Source organism: Metopolophium dirhodum, chromosome 4, assembly GCF_019925205.1.
Source record: "Metopolophium dirhodum isolate CAU chromosome 4, ASM1992520v1, whole genome shotgun sequence".
Taxonomy (NCBI): Eukaryota; Metazoa; Arthropoda; class Insecta; order Hemiptera; family Aphididae; genus Metopolophium; species Metopolophium dirhodum.
Window position 1 is genome coordinate 29,484,612 of NC_083563.1, and position 17,694 is coordinate 29,502,305.

Consider the following 17,694-nt stretch of genomic DNA (forward strand, 5'->3'; position numbering starts at 1 on the left):
TTACAAGTAGGTACTCGTTATCATCCAGTCTTCTATCTTTTATTTACGTGTCCATCGCGTCCACATGACCACATTCACAGACCTGCATAGTTCACATCCGACACCTGATACAATATAAACGTTTATTCAACATAATGTATCCCCATAGTTGTAAGACCAATACTCAATTAATAATATTTTGTAATTTTTACAGGCTAATAACCTCAAGAGTTGAACCCTTATTTAAATAAAAAACAAAAAAAACGTTTATTCGCAATTAATGCGTACCTATATGCGATTACCGCGTATACGCCCGTTAATTGTTCGAATACGAGTATTAAATAAGGTGTCAGTTATAACGTATAGCCAGTATCTACTATGCAAATATTACCCACCAGGTTTTATATTTCTTAAGAAAAAAAAAAGAGGTGATTGGAAATCTAATGAATCAAATTAAGAATGCATAGGCATTGATTAAACATACATTCATAGGTTATTAGGTATATATTAATTAATCAATGACATAGGTTAGGTACCTATTTAACGAGAACGATACGTGTACCTATTGCTTTGTTAGTACATTTTTTTACCATGAGATTGAAGTAAGGCAACTATGACATAAGACATCGCGGTAAAACAAAATATAATCTTAATAGATACCTACCTACATAATATACCATATTTCACATTTATACAAATTTATTATGCAATGCGTGTTCATATATTAGGTAAGTATATTACCTACATTATTACCAATACTATCCTGAGTGAGTAAATCAAATAATTAATTAATTAATAACGTTCTACAATTTGTATGGCATCGGTGTACTTTTACCGAAAACTCGGAATTGTTCAATTGATCGAATGAAAATAGAACGACACAGTAATAATAATAATAATAATAATAATAATACGGTCGTTCGTCGGTGCATGTTGCCGTGCCAACCATAATAATATGAAGTAAACACAATATTATCGTTGTACCTACACTATAGCTGTGTACAAACATTGCAGCCATTATAAGACTTGTATATATTTTTAATAGTGCAATCCGACGCGACTTCATAGTTACATCTAAATATTTCAATCATCGATGGAAAGTTATAAGATCTTGGAACGGATCGGGGAAGGAACTCACGGACAAGTGGTTCAAGCCATGGAACGGTCCACTGGTCAAACAGTGGCTATTAAGTGCGTACGTTCATCGGACAAAGCGTCAAAGAACTTGCTGCGCGAAATCGAATCACTGAAAGCGCTGGATTCCGATTACGTCTGTTATATAAATATTAAAAACCAGCCAATGGCCGATCGGTGTAGGCGGAGATTGGTGGAGTGGAGCTTGGCAGTCTCCCTCGAATAATAATTTACGAACTATCCAGGGCCCAGACAATTTCACCATTATTGTTATGCTATGGCAGTTATAACTTATGATTTTAGAAAAACGTTTTGTTACTATGAATTGGATTCTTATTGTTTTTGATTTACACGACATTAGTAATATTAAAATTATAAAATTAATTTATGATATTAATTATGGCAATAATGGAACAAAAATATTTAAAACATTGATAATCGAGGACATGCGATGTTACATAAATAAATACCATAAATATTTATTGCCCCCCCCCCCTCCCGTTAAATTTCGACTAAACTCCGCCTACGCGGCAATGTACTTTAGATAAAGCAATAAAATAGGAACCTAAAATATTTGCCGTTTTTCAGGTCGTAAAGTTGTTGGATCATTTCTGTCACAGTTTCAGTTTGTATTTGGTACTCGAGTTCGTGGCGTCCGGTTTGCCAGAGATGTTGTACGATGACGACATACGGCTCGACGATTTTCATCTGAAAACTTACGCTCGTATGCTCCTCGCCGGTGTAGTGCACATGCATGCCACCAATATCGTGCACAGGGTAATAGCCAATATGAAAAGTCGCGGGAAAAATAATACATTTTTTCCAGTACCTATTTTTAATTACCTATATATTGTATTTTCCGTAACACAATTAACGATTATTTTTATTATAATTAAAATTCACATCATACAATATGGGTAGGTACTCCAAATCTATACGACACTGAAATTTGAATATTACTGAAACATACCGGAAAGTGGAGATAAATGTGCGGGACTGAAAGTATTTTATATAGGTACCTCTAATCGTAATAGTTTAAATCTTAACTTAATTAAAGTTATAAACTTCTAAAGGAATTTCTTTTAAAAAATGCCAACAAATATCATAAATTGAATAAAACCCAGGTGTGCAGAGTGTGAATCGCGCAGGGCACAGGCCTCATAATATATTGGAGGGCCTCAAAAGTTCTAATGCGTAATGACTCATATTAAAATTATTAAAATATTAACTTTTTATTTTTACCATCAACCGATTTTAGCGCGATTTTCGCCACCAACACCAAATTATTCCAGATTATTTAAAAATATTATTAAAAAATCGGCAGACAATAATTCATGCATAAACATCGGTATAAACATTTTTTTTTAAGTTTATAAAAAAATGATTTAACCTTTTTTGATGTTTGATTCCACATTTTTGTTTGCCGATTTTTTTATTAGTTTTTGTAAAATTTATTGAAAAAGATAAAGATAATAAAGGGCCTCAGTTTTTAGTTTGCACCACGATTTAAGATTGTATGGTTGCACATCGACTGTACTACCTATCTTAGATCAGTTAGATTGTGGTTTGCACACATACCTCAGCCCTCGAATAGTCTAGTTACGGCACTGATTCGCGCTAGCTATACCGAAAATTATTAGTTAATAATTATACAAACGATTTCGTTTATAGCATTCTGTTTAATGAACAAAAATATAGATGTTTAAGCTAAAATCTAGTGGCAATGTGTCATTGAGGTGTACAAAAGAAAATATTCTGCTAGAATAGATTGATAAATCAATGAATAATGATTTATACAATGTATTTGTCTGTTCGTATAGTGTCAGCGATGAGCATTTACACGATGTACCTACCTAGTGACGCTGCAGAGTTAATTTATTTTAATTTATACACCCATTTATTATATAATTCTTTTGGTATCACGATTTTAATTTTTCACAATATTATTTAGATATTGACGATTTTAAATACTTTGATATTACCTATATAGGTATAGGTATTAAAATATTAATATTGATAAAAAATTTTTTTAATTTTTTTTTTTATATCTAGTGCTTTTGTCATATTATATTGGCGCAAATGATACCTACATATGTAATATTTACACTTTTGGCGCTTATGCCCTTTTTTTAGTCATTCGATAGGTGTCTAGGTTCATGCCATACCTGTACTATTTTTCATTTATTATTTTATTTTGGGTTCCAAAAAAAACCTTGGGTATAAGTTTATGTACGATGTACCTATTGACTCAATTACTGTACACAATTAATAACACAATTCATTTTCATAGATATATATATATATGTCAGTGTTTTCCTATACTAGATTCCGCGTGCACTCTGTGCACATAGTTTGTTTCGAATTTTCGATCATTTGTATGTTCTACGCGTCTCGTTCTTCGTGCCTACGTCCTCAATACAATATTAGTTTTAAAATCTTGTCGTGTTTATTAGGATCTGAAACCGGCGAATTTACTGATAAGTTCCGAAGGCGTGTTGAAAATAGCGGATTTTAGCTTGAGCCGTCTGCTGCTGACGACCGATGTAGCCGACGATGATCAAAGCAACCGATGTTACACAGGCCAAGTAGCGACGCGCCGATACCGAGCACCCGAACTCTTGTTTGGCTCTGTCCACTACGACCAGTCAATCGATATGTGGTCTGTCGGTTGCATTTTAGCAGAGATGCAAATGAAAACACCTTTATTCTCGGTTAGACGATTAATTGTTTGTTTTTTGCAAACACTTGAAACTGCAATTACCACATACAGCCGGAAGTACCGGGGTTATTGTGAATTCAATGCCTTAAAGTTCTTCGAGATGTGCATTTTTCTTTAAAACAAATTTTACTATAATCAATAACATAATGTTGATGACAGTGGCGGCTCGTGCTGAGAGCATATAAGGGCACACGGGCACGTGCCCCAATCAACATTTTGAATAAAAAGAAAGAACTTAAATTAAATTCAATCATCAGATCTAATAATTATCATAGCCGGAATCAGTATAACAGACATATATCGTAAATTATCGAAAAAAATAAAATAAAATGGTAGCGGACGCGACGTTTCAAGTGATCAATTGTGTAATACGATTTTTAATATTCGTGGCGAGCACAAAATAACCACTGTGCCACAATCTACTGTATAAAATCGTTCGCACGAATTACACGGCGGTGCCAGAGTTGTATTTTTACTTGGGGATAATATTACTGGCCGTCTTAGGTCTTATCGTCATTTTGTTCATGTAATTATAATATTATAATATGTTTGAATATGAAAATTGAAAACAATTAGACACAATTCGCACATAATACTACTCAAACACAATTGTATTATTACTTATAATGTTATTAAGAGTTTAAGACTATATTATGTTTTTGTTAATTGTTTATAGGATATTAGGATATAACTGTATAAGGTGTGATATACCCATTAGCCGTAGAGGACTCACTGCCGAACAGAAACTGGTTTTTTGGCGTTTTACTTACCTATACACTAAAAAAATGAATAAAAATCACGAGATTAATGAAAATAAGTTAAAATGTTCTCAAAAATAAACTATAAAATGGCTATCATCAATTGTTTCAAAAATAGAAAAATAATTTTTTTTAACTTTTTTACCAACAAATTAAATTAAATTAAAAAATCAAATCTGTGAGTCTAATAAACAAAACAGATTTATGATTTATTTATTATCTCAGGAGACATGAGTAAATCCTTACGTGACAACCTATATAAGGCATGAGTATATTAATATATTGTATTTCATAGAGCGCTACACTCGCATGTTAGTTTAAAAATGAGTGAATTGACCTCTTATACAATTTAAAGATAAAATTATCATCTTTTTTTTTTAGATTTTAATTTTAAAGCAAGTTATGAGTATTTTAAAATGCATAGACAATTTGCTAAATATGATCTGCTGAGCATACAATTTACTATGTAGTGCGTTTGTAAGACATAAATAACACATGCGGGTGTAGCACCCTCTTAATATTTTTCTTTTAATAATTTTCACCAGTGAATAAATAAATTATAATTTTAAAATCATCAGGAATTAGAGAGGAGGGGTTTAAATATTTATGCTCCACATCCTGTGAACCCCGCGAGCTGCCACTGGTTGATGAGGTCAGTTATTTTTGACTTGTGTATCTCAATGTAATTTTTTCAAATCATTTAACTCTTATCAGTAGTTTTCTGTTGGCTAAACATAAAATTTTATTAACATTTATTACAATTTTAGGGAGATTCTGACATGGAACAGATTGCAATCGTTGTACATAATTTAGGGACTCCAACCGACGAAACATGGCCAAATAGGAATGAAATGCCAGATTATAATAAACTGAAGTTTACACACTGTAATCCAGTACCAACAAATGTATTGTTGCCTGATATTGATGAATTGTTAGTTGATCTAGTGGGAAAATTAATTTTATACAACGCTGGTAAAAGATTAAATGCACAAGAGGTACTTATCAATTATTTTTTCTTTCAAATTAGGTACTATTTTAGTATTAAACTGTTTTAATTTAAACTAATCAAGAATTTTGTAAAACAAAATGTCTATTTCATTAAATTATAATGAAGTGTATGTACCATAGTAAATTAACAAATTAAATACTATTACTAATATAATTAATTTTTAATTTTTCTAGGCGTTACTGCATCCTTATTTTTTTAACGAACCGTTGCCATGTTTAGAACATCTAATGCCAAAACCACCAAAAGATCATAGACAAAAACTTTTACCCAAACCAACCGAAGTGATTGAAAGTTTGGATAAAAATTTTAGTTGTTTATATACAATACTTGATGAGACGTTGTAAGTTTGTAATTGCCTACATAATGTTTTTTTTTGGAACATTAAATTAATATATTAAAACTAAAAAAAAAAATCATTTCAGAGTAGTTATTATTTTATTATTACACATTATTATTTATTACACATTAGAAAAATATAAATGCAAATTATTTATTAAAATATAGAAAGAAATAAGAAAACTAAAAAATAAAAAATAAAATGGTTAATAATAATAAATAAACACTTCTGAAAAAATAAATAAATATAATATATTTTTCATTGATTGAAATCTATAATATTGGCAAAAACATAAACCTAATTGTTATTTAATAATAATAGGACACCATTTAACTGTGAGTGCAATTTTTTCATTTTTGGATTTTACTTCATTAAAAAAAATATCTATTGGTTAATTAACAATTCTAAAATAAATAAATAAAAATAAATAGTTAAATAGATATATATAATATATTTTAATAATTTTAGACTTTTAACTTGTAGTACCAGATTAAATGGGCGTAACATTCCAGATTTTTGTATTGCAGTCTTGTCCGACCGACACTATAGTTTCATCATCCAACCACAGTACACGTGTAATTTGACTTTGTGGATGAGCATCTAGAATAAAAATAAAATATATATATCATCTTATTTAATAACATCACAAGCCAGATGTGAACTAAAAGCTTTAATACTGACTTTTTATTATTGTATGTTTGTTTGGTGAAGTAACGCTCCATACAATGATAGTAGTGTCCAAACTTCCACTGGCTACTTGTTTTGAATTTGGTGACCAGGCCACACTGTTAACACGTGCAAGATGGAAGCCCCAATCTTGTTTATGTGCCAGCTAAAGTATAAAAAAAACAAGATATAAAATTATTGAAAATCAATTAAAAAACAATATTATATTATATTTCTTACCGACTATCCAATTGTAAAGTAAACAATAAAATCAAAATAAATAATATAGTGGCTATTTCAGATTTAAGGTATTCACTTTACTTACATTGAATTCGGGCACTTTATATAAAATGACTTTTCTGTTCGCATCACTTGCTACCAAGTACTCTCCATCAGGTGAAAATGAACAGTCTGTAATTGGTCCTAAATGATCACACTCCGCGACAAATTCCAAAGTGTAAGTGGATTCATTAATTTTGTATACGTGCACCTAGGATTACTTATCAATTAAACCATGACGAACATTGTGTGTTGTGTATGTAATTTGAAGTTGTTATGTACACATACTTTATTATCCAAAGCTCCCCCGACAGCAACATAACCAGCGCCTGGACTAACAGCAACAGCAGAAGGTTCATAGTCCACAGGCAAATTAAATACTTTTTTTTCGTTTTTTAATACTATTATCTAACATATAAAATGTTTATATTATAAATACTATTATTATGCTCATTAATATGTTCTGTATAACCTCTTTAATCGTAACCGTGACGATCACATTACTGTTAAAGTCCATTCCCCTTGGTTGAGCATTTAGTTTAACTTGCAAGTCTGTGTACAAATTGGATTTAACGTCAACTTGTCTAAGGCTGTCATCAATTCCACATGTATACAAATAATCATTATCCAGTTTCATTCCATTGATTTGATTTCCATGACCAACGCCTTTTACTCTGTCATTTTCACCTAATTATATTTAACAGAAATTAATAACTATTAAATTTTTCTCAACTGGAAGAAATAACAAAATAAAACTTTTCAAACATATTATTGTCTAGTCAAAATTTTAAAAAGTTTATAATCTCAATAGTTACCGTTTGCAGCATTCCAGTTTGTAATATAGCCATCATGGGAACCAGTATAAATAGTACTACGATCTGGACTCAGTGCCAATACTGTAATTGGTTTATTATGACCCTAAATAATAATTATAATTATGATAAGTGTACTTATTCTATTTTAGCTCTCTTAAATCTATGATTGCTCAACTACATTATGTATTTTAATATTATATAACTACTAGAAATTGTAATATGTTAATTTAATTTTAACACTATTAAATTAAAAATATTTTCATTAAAAAAAAATTATCTTAGTATAAAATTATATTGAATGTAATTTATTTTATATATTAAACGTATTGAAGAAAATAATAATACTTTTAGAACATAAGTTAAAATTTTAATTAATAAAAAAACATCCAATGTCTTGATCTTTTTTTATGGAAAATTACTACCTTTAAACATTATAAATGGTAATTTGAATTACCTTAATGATTCGTATGGGTTTCTCAGGATTGTTGACATCTAGGTAAGTAATAAAGCCATTAAGAGAGACGGTTAATAAATAATTTCCTTGCCACAAACAAGAAACCTATTAAAATATACAAAAAAATATTATCTTAATAAATTATCCAATAAAAAAATCTCAAACCTGTTGATCCTCTACTTGGTTCCCTATCACAAATTCACTAATAACAGATTTTGTTTCTACATCCCATAGCTTACAAGTTTTATCACCAGAAGACGTTAATAGACGTGTACTGTCTGCACTCCAAGCAACCTAACATTTTTAAATGTTATGTAAAAAAAATTGTTAAATATACATTTTTTTTTTAATGTTGAGAGTTTCTTACTCCATAAACTCCTCCTTTGTGCGCTGGACTACCAATTTCAGACACAAGATCAGCATTAGTACCTTCATATAAGAACACTTTACCATCAAAACCTGCTGATGCGAAGAAATTACCATTGGGTGAGAAACGTACTGCTTGAACAAATCTTGAGTGATCCTGTAATGTACAAAGTTAAAGAATTAGTTAGACTTTATTCCAATAAAATATTTCAAGTTAAGTAAAGATAAAATTTACTTGTTTGGTCATCTTGAACTTGAATGGTGGACCTTCAAAAACACCAATTGTGTTATCTTCACTACCAGTCACAATTCTAAATGGACGACTAGGCCGAAAATCACATGAATTAATTGGTTTAGACTGACCCGTTATTTCACCAACTGAGGTACCAGTTTCTGACATAAATACATGACCAAATCTATAAAAAAAATTGTATAATATATTTGAGGAAATACTAAACAAAAATCCATAAAAGCATAAAAAGTTAAATAATCCCATGTACCTCTCTCGGCCTTCACCAACAACTACCATCCGTTGATTGTCTGGAGACCAAGAAATGTCTTTAATTGGCCCTCCAAATGGATGAAACTCATTTTTTAGTATGTGTTCCTTATTCACAGTATCCCAAATCCTTACTTTGCCTGATTGATCTGTAATTATTAAATTTTATTGGTCTAATGTTTTATTTTTTTTAAATATATTTGACCTCGTACCACCAGATGCAATGTAAAATCCACTTGGGGAATACTTGGCAACATTTACAGCACAGGAGTGTTCAGTGTACACATCCGATATAGCCGGGTTCTTGACAATAAGTGAAACAAACGAAACAAATTAATTAACCGTTTATTGACAATAAACAAAATACACAGGCTCACCTCAATGTCACGTATAATGACACTGTTACCATTTGTATAGAGAAAATTTTTTCCCTTAGGATCGCCGCCCAAAACAATCGGCTGCCCTCTTTGCGTACGTGGTAGTGTTGAGTATATGTACTCTATAATTAAACAGCAAAATTATATTTTGTTACCAAAAATCTATCAATTACGATGATTATTTGTGCAGATGACTCACTGTTAGAATAGGACATTGTGTATAATGATACTGTAGTAAGTAAAAATAATTAAGCACTAATACTTAATAAATCAATAAATGATGAGTTGACACAGATTTCTAGTGGTGACGGACCTATTAAGTGAAGAAAAATGAGAAAACAGAATAATAATAATAAAACTATATAATAACGATGCGGCGGGGCTGTTTGTTGTTCGTAAGGTATTTAGTGTATAAAATGTAAATGTGCAACTCTTTTTCTCTCGCAGACTACAGAAACCTGATACGTCTGAACTCTGAATGATGATGATAAGCATATTATTATTATAAAGATAACTGTACCGAGTCGACCAGGATTACCATATAAGGAATAGCAAATAATTTATTTCGTGTAATTTCAAAACGATGATAAATTATTATTGTTTGTCGCGATGCAGACTTAATTTAATTAGTTATATTGTTCTATGATTTAATTGTGGCCATAACGCAACGACTGCAAAGGATATAATTTTACGGTGTGTGTCGCCGTGTAGGGAAAGTTGCATTCCTTTGATCTTGAAAGCACAAGACTGCACAACTGTAGTGTTCAGAGATTGTAGCTCGCTAATTTATTGATTTCTTATCTTGGATGTTTCTGCAATGGCACAACAATAAATACTCGCAAGTTAATCATTCTTATCATATGCGTCGGCCGGGCCGGAATCATGGTCGATGGGTTCCTTATAATATTATGATAGTAATTACTATAGTATTCTGTGATACTACTATGGTTTTTGGACTTTTGGTTAATACTTTATATATAAGTAATTTTAAATATTGGTTTATTTGGTTAGAGGCATGATGAAATATATTATAATAATCAATAATATTACCTAACTTTAATTATGGTTTTACACTTCCAATAATTTATTTATTCTGTGTTCCAATTTCCAACTGACAAATATACCAATTAGTATAGAATATGGTTAATATCAATCAGTGACAATCGCGGTTGTAGATATATCTTAAACCGTGGTGACAATCACTATGAAAATTCGATACTAATAAATAGTTACTGGTTACTAAATATTAATTATTTTGGTGGAATCACGTTGTATCTACTATCTACATGATACGGGATAGTAGATACTATAAATTCTTAAATAATCTGAATTCTGAAGATTAACTTCAATGAGTTTGACACCACATCCGCATATTTTGTTCTCTCAGACTTGTATTACAATCACCCGATCGCGTAATATGGCATAACTAAATTGTCCGCATTCCGTTGCAAGTTTATTTTTAATAAAAAATTTTCTAGCGAGTAAACATTTTGTAATATTAGAATTAAAAAACAGTTCAAAATTGCTTAATAAATCACAGTCAACGTAACATGTTGAATCTGAATGTTAATTTGTGTTACAAACATGCAAAGCGCAATACAAAGAAAAATTATTTTGTTATGTTAAATGAGATAGTAATAACTAATAATAGTATCAGATATTTTATTATATTAGTAATGTAATTGCTAAACGTTACAAACGTACAAATATATTGCTCATTTAAATAATTATCATACAATAAGTATTGGACCATTTAGTTGAATACTATATAGTGATGCTTAAAGCTTATTATTATACAGTTCATAAAATTTAGATATAATATAAGGGTTCATAAAAGGGAACAATATTAGACAATCAGATCTTAAATACTTATAAATAGGTGTATAGCGATAAATTATTACTTACGAGTTTTTTTCTAAACTGTAATAATGATTATAATTACGATCATTTGATTCTAATAATCATGTTAAACAACTTATGACTTACAACGTTTTTCATTGTACTTCCTTAACTATGCATTTTATATTTATTGGAAGCACTTGGTACATATAAATTAGTTATTACATTTAGTTTTTATCAATAAATTACATAGGTCAAGCAGAAAAATATATAATTAAATTTTCGTTGTTTGGAAAAAAATGAGATACTAATTAGACAATTATTATGTAAATAAATATGTCAGTAAAAACAAAATGAGATTAAAAACAAGATCATCAATTAGGTGCTTGAATTTAAAAAATAAAAATAAAGGATACATGTCGACATTTCTATGTTCTTATTTTGACCTGTCAGTGAAAACAAATATTTTCTCTCAATAATTTGTTCGTCAAATTAGCAGTATATAACACTACCATTTAAAGTACATTAAGTACTTATCAACTATCCAGTATAATCAAAATTATTCCAAAGTTCTAACACACCAAATTTTAGTAGCCAGTAATTGTCTTGATTATACTAGATTATATGCACCCTAATTGTTGAACAAAACTGATTTTTTAAAAACTTTTCCATAATAAACAGATAAATTAAATAATTAAATTTTTAAAGATACTATCAGTAAATGAGATTGTAATTTTAAAGTCCTTTATTGGAGTACACGATAGCTGGTGGGTCCTTGCAGTTGCTCACTATGTCACAGTATGCAGTATTCTCGTATTTCTCCAATGTACTTAATTTAATGGAGCTGAAAAAAGACATAATGGTTGAACATAAAAAACATAAACTACTTTCAATCATATACCTGAACTGAGGAAATAACGCACACGCAGTTGGCACCATACCAATCAGACTGAAAATAAAAAAAAATCATATTTAGTCAAATTTGCATGTTCCAACAAGTATAAATGTTAGATATATTATGTTATACATATAATATAATTATAATTTGATAAGTTTATATGGATAGTTCTATGTAAAAATATAATACTTACAAACAACCAACAGCAAGTGTTTGGAATGGAGCATGGATCCATGTATTACGCTTGAACCATGTACTTTTGTTTTCAAGTTTTTCCATTATGACAGGCAGTAATACTAAAAATAATAAACATAAATATACTTTAATTTAATAAAAATACATTTTTAAAATTATAAATATTTATTGAATTACCCATTCCAGGTGCACACATAACAATTCTTGATACTATTACTTGAGATATTCCTTTAGCAGCAGCTAACTAAAAGCAACCAATATTTTTAAATTGTATTTTGATAATAAGTAATTTAAATATAATTTTAGGGTCCAATGTGTTACCTTAGAACATCCAACTCTATTTTTATCTGCATCATAAACATCTACACCTTTTAATAATTCAGTCTGACGCATCAATGGTATGTTCACACAATTGGCTGCCGCAACCGCGGCAAATGGAACATATCTCTAAATTACTGATCAAATTAGGAACATTTCAACAGTTTGACAAATTATTGATAATTTACTTGAAAAAAGGGTGAAGCGTTGTTTGTCAGATATTGTTTGAATTTTATGGATGTTACACATGCAGCTATTGTTGCTGAACCATAAGCTGTGCCCATTTGAGTTTGGCTCAAAGGAGAGTTAGCATTTCGATTGGTATAGTTGACTAGAGCATTGAACGACTGATTAATCCATTGCCAAAACACAACAGCCGGAACTGTCCTAGTAAATTAACAAAGTGAAATAAATATCAAATACCTATACATTACATAATTTTAAACTTTAATAATGTCATACTTATAAAAAGACAACATTGCTCCAGTAATAGCCATACCCCCGGGGACTTGAAAGCACATTCGACCAAATACATTTTGTTTTTGTCCAGTATCTGGGTGAAATGAACTTTCATAGATCTGTTTAGCAGCTAACAGTTGTTCAGTAGTTGTCCCAGGTGGAAGTGTACCATTTCTGTAAAAATTTTAAAAATTTAAAAATTCAATTAAGTTTTTAAATAAGTCATATATTATACTAATACTATTATTCTTCATTACTACTTACAAATAGGATGAACGTAAAGACTTGGCTTCTTCAAGCTCTTGATCGGTTTTTAAACATAACATAGGGTTTGTCACCCAAAAGTAATAATGCCACCGTCCGACATAAGTACTCTGATCCCAAGGACATTTTTCCATTTCAAATGGCGTGTTCATTGTATAATGTATATTTTCTTTACTAAATAATATTGAAAAAAAACAGCAAATATATTTAATTGATTTTTTAAAAGAGCCAAAAACTCACTCAACTCATTAATTATTAAATCATTACCAAAGTGCAAATAAACAATACCTAACAAACCAAACAGAACATCAGAATAAATAACTGTTAACTGTTGTCTAAAAATGTTCAAAATAAAATTGTGTAGGTCGGTATGACGTGTATTTTAAAATATTTACAAGTAGGTACCAATGTCCTTAACTATAATTAACGTCGATTGTGTTTCAGAGTTTCAGACTACCAAAACAATCATAATTGTACGTTATGTAATGTATGATAATAATGACGAGTCTTAGACGTACGGTTTGACTAAAAACAAATGTAAAACTCGTAGAATAAATTTGATCGAATTAACATCGTGGAATGTATTGATGTAATATGTAAATATTAAGTTATTAAAATCCCAGACGAATGGACAATGATGAATGAATAATTAACTCGTAACTACTAACTACTAACTCGATCAATCGGAATCCTGAATGGCTAAATCAATGACCTAAATGATAAAATAATCATTAAACACGCAATTCTGACCAAAAATTAACTCGGCTATAGCTTTTTCATAATAATATGTGAGTAGGGCTCGTGGTGGCACTGTGACAGCTGCAGCTCATCGCACGTCATATATTATTATTATTATTACCTTTGAGTTTTGACAAATATTATTTATGTCCGTCCGATTCTCCTGTATACTGTTTTCCGAATCGCACGTCTCCTCTGATATTTATAACGTTTTTATTTTTATGTATTATTCACAAATAGACTCGTGAGTCGTGACGGCGATAGTAGCTATTAAGGTTGTATCTATATACTTGTCTATGGTTGTATCGCACCGCCGCAACGTCTATAACCTTTATCATTAAATAGTAGAATAGTAAATACATCAATTCATAAACAAGCGCGTTGTGTTATTGTTTTCCGGTACTCTTCCGGTACATACGTGGTAATTGGTATCATAGACCTTTAATATCTATGGTAGCCGGGGGTGCGTTCGAATGTGATTAGAATATGAGTAGAGTACGTTTTAATCACGGACTAAGCTATTATAATGGACTGGAAACGACATGGTCGGCGGGGGTCGGAGGATGGCCACGAAAAGGTGTCACTCAGCTGATAAGAACACAGTTCTTGAAGTTTTCAGCGCTACCGGTGGTTTTATTTGGCAACACAATTTGTATCTTAGTCCGTGTTAAATGCAGAGGGCGCTGTGAACTCCAGGAACACACAGAGACCCCCCCAAATTCGTCACCATAATAAACTGCTCGTTTCCAGTCCATTATATCTTAGTCCGTGGTTTTAGTTGAGTTGAGAAAAAAATTAAAAATCTTTGGTCACAATTTTTTTTATAAGCATCTAAAGTTCAAATATTGACAAAATACGTAAAAATGATGAAAATTAGCAAATTATTTTGGGTTGAGAATTCATAAAAATTTTTCTTTTTAAATCTAAGATTTGAACATGTAATACAAGATTATCCATAAGTTTGTCTACCTTTATAAAAAAAAAATGTCTACAAGAAAGTCAAATTAACTCAAAATATTTTGCTAATTTTCGTCTTTTTACGTATTTTGTCAATATTTGAACTTTAGATGCTTATAAAAAAAATTGTGACTATGGATTTTTAATTTTTTTTATCTGCCTTTGAAACAATAACCTAGGAGCTTTTTATTAAATTTTCAAGCTTTTTTACTCAAACAGATAAAATTTTATTGATATTTATAGAAAAAAAAACTAAAAAAAATGGAAACTGAAAATGTCCGTAAACAGCTCAAATTAAGTCAAAATATTATGGTGTATAGAACATGCTAAATATAAATGTTCAGTCAAAATTTCATGTACTTACGGTCATTTGTTTTAGAATTACACCAAAAACCAAAATCGATTTTCTCAAAAACAGATTTTGCGTAAAAAATCCCGTTTTTTCTTAATTTTTCTTTTGTTTTTCAAGCAGCTTTTGAAAATGACTGGGAAATTTTTCCTTTTGACCCCCCAAAGTACCAACTAGTTTCACTTCAAAAATTGTGACTGGATTTTTAATTTCATCTGCCTTTGAAACAACTACCTAGGAGTCTTCTATTAAATTTTAAAGTTTTTGTAACCAACAAATAAAATTTTATTGATATTTATAGAAATAAAAACTAAAAAAAACGGAAACTGAAAATGTCCGTAAACGGCTTAAAATAAGTCAAAATATTTGGAAAATATTATGGCGTATAGAAAACTTTAAAATAAATATTCAGTCAAAATGTCATGTACCTATGGTCATTTGTTTTAGAGTTGCACCAAAAACCAAAATCGATTTTCTCAAAAACAGATTTTGCGTAAATTCCCGTTTTTCCGATGCCGTGTTTTAAAGTACCTAAAAAATATAAGTATGTACATTTTAAAGATTTTATGTGTTATTCTTATTAAAAGTTAAATACAAACAAATTCTAACACTATGCAGTAAATAAATAAGTAAAATTAAATTTTTTTTTATGAAAAACGGGCAATGCATGGTATTTGTATGGAATGAACCGTGATAACGGTTTGTTTGGAACCAGACGCGTTATCATTATAGATTGTGACGTAACGGTTTTAAAAAAAGCTTCACCGGGAACTAATATTTTTTGAGTACCAAAAACATCTTGCCATCTTTGTGCTCTAACACTATTGATCGACACTCTAAAAAGTGTTAGATCATTTTTTTCTTTATATATTGATCATACTCTAGGCATTGTGAAATGAATTATTTTCAACAGCTAGAAACTAAAGTACTAAACAAACTGTATGTCTTGTATATTATCAATTAATTTTATCATAAATTGGATGCACAAATAATTTTTAATATTTATATTTAATAATTTTAGATTGGTATATAATATTATTACATTATTATTATATTATTATATCTCCCATAATAGCTTGTATATGATTGTTTCGCCATCTATCCCGCCAAAATAGTAAATGTATAATACTTAGAAAGCTATACTATGAATGTAGATAGCGCCACTTGGCATTCCCCCCCCCCATATGCTGTATACAAAAACAGCACACTCCGACCACGTCGTACAAACACAGACTGTCGAGTTGCCAGCTCTATATGTTATCTATGGTTGCCAGACCTATCTATATGGCTGTGGGACCAGACGGTAAATAAAAACGCTATGCTGACAAAATATAGATCCCGGTAAACATTCTGATAAATATGTTTAGCCATGGACACGATTTAAGATATACAGGTTAAACATCGGCCCATAATGAATAGTGCTTTACGGTGAATGGTGAACCAACTATCTGACACTAGCGCTCGTTGTGGTTTAAATATGTTAAATATATATATATAATAACATAACGATATAAACCACTTACCACGGTTATCTGCTTTTGATACCAATAATACCTACAGTATATAGTATTATTGAATCTTTAAATATGTCCTCAGGGTGTGCTAGTAGTACCGTGAACAGCTGTTTCAGATAGTTAGTTCACCGGTCAAATTATGAGAGTTCGATACGCAACCTGTATATCTTAAATCGTGGCCATGGACCCAATCCCAAACTTAGTCAATGTCTGTTAAATATTTAAATATTCTTATTTCCTAGAGCGCGCCGACGCAGGTTACCCACACCGAGCGTGTGGAATACGGATGAATGGACGATTCGAAAGCGTGCAATATCTTACATCACTGCCTCGGCGCCCGCTAAAAGTAAAAACGCAAAACGTTCTGATACGTCATAGCCTATGTAGAGTGTAAATCATATTTTTTTGTTGTGGTGTAAACCATAGGTTATGTATGGCACACCGACTTTACTATAATCATTGATTATAAATACTGTCTATATAGTGTATGTTTGAGAACCTATATAACGCTTATATAGGCTCTCTAGTGTATGTCAATAATATAGAAAACTAAGAATGATAATTGATAATATAAAAATGTGAACAATTCGAATGCCGAGTGTTTGACCCATAGACATATAAATATATTTATATTTACTATCAGTGGCGTGGCGAACTAAAAATTTTCCAGAGGCAGGTTACAAATATCCCAAGTCTTAATGCATAATAATGTATTAATATAATATAACTAATTATATTTCAGATCGTTATTGAGTATATTATAATAACCTA

At 30.4% G+C, this 17,694-nt stretch overlaps 3 protein-coding genes across 9 annotated transcripts; 1 reads left to right on the plus strand and 2 right to left on the minus strand.

Moving 5' to 3' along the window:
* Window positions 1–987: 987 nt before the first annotated feature.
* On the plus strand, window positions 988–6,159 carry LOC132942663 (cyclin-dependent kinase 20-like). Its single transcript, XM_061011239.1, has 5 exons — window positions 988–1,249; window positions 1,702–1,890; window positions 3,567–3,824; window positions 5,358–5,585; window positions 5,773–6,159. The coding sequence occupies exons 1-5, from the start codon at window positions 1,073–1,075 to the stop codon at window positions 5,941–5,943; spliced, it is 1,023 nt and encodes a 340-aa protein (XP_060867222.1). The 5' UTR covers window positions 988–1,072; the 3' UTR covers window positions 5,944–6,159.
* A 105-nt stretch (window positions 6,160–6,264) lies between these two features.
* On the minus strand, window positions 6,265–9,876 carry LOC132942661 (actin-interacting protein 1). Of its 2 annotated transcripts, XM_061011238.1 has the most exons (15): window positions 9,592–9,876; window positions 9,393–9,514; window positions 9,228–9,318; window positions 9,017–9,164; window positions 8,752–8,932; window positions 8,518–8,673; window positions 8,316–8,444; window positions 8,151–8,255; window positions 7,697–7,799; window positions 7,354–7,568; window positions 7,170–7,289; window positions 6,928–7,092; window positions 6,618–6,768; window positions 6,423–6,536; window positions 6,265–6,340 (listed from the first exon to the last, which is right to left on the minus strand). In XM_061011238.1, the coding sequence occupies exons 1-14, from the start codon at window positions 9,605–9,607 to the stop codon at window positions 6,427–6,429; spliced, it is 1,812 nt and encodes a 603-aa protein (XP_060867221.1). In that variant the 5' UTR covers window positions 9,608–9,876; the 3' UTR covers window positions 6,265–6,340; window positions 6,423–6,426. The 2 variants fall into 2 exon arrangements, with proteins under 2 accessions (XP_060867221.1, XP_060867220.1); XM_061011237.1 differs by lacking the exon at window positions 6,265–6,340 and having other exon boundaries at window positions 6,367–6,536.
* Window positions 9,877–11,030: 1,154 nt separating this feature from the next.
* LOC132942664 (sideroflexin-2) lies at window positions 11,031–14,547 on the minus strand. 6 transcript variants are annotated; one of them, XM_061011240.1, is made up of 9 exons: window positions 14,225–14,547; window positions 13,366–13,539; window positions 13,105–13,275; window positions 12,831–13,029; window positions 12,646–12,771; window positions 12,502–12,568; window positions 12,323–12,425; window positions 12,133–12,180; window positions 11,031–12,075 (listed from the first exon to the last, which is right to left on the minus strand). In XM_061011240.1, exons 2-9 carry the CDS (start codon window positions 13,515–13,517, stop codon window positions 11,967–11,969), a joined length of 975 nt encoding a protein of 324 aa, XP_060867223.1. In that variant the 5' UTR covers window positions 13,518–13,539; window positions 14,225–14,547; the 3' UTR covers window positions 11,031–11,966. The 6 variants fall into 6 exon arrangements, with proteins under 6 accessions (XP_060867223.1, XP_060867229.1, XP_060867228.1 ...); XM_061011246.1 differs by lacking the exon at window positions 14,225–14,547 and adding an exon at window positions 14,041–14,061; XM_061011245.1 differs by lacking the exon at window positions 14,225–14,547 and adding an exon at window positions 13,654–14,027.
* Between the last annotated feature and the right edge of the window lie 3,147 nt (window positions 14,548–17,694).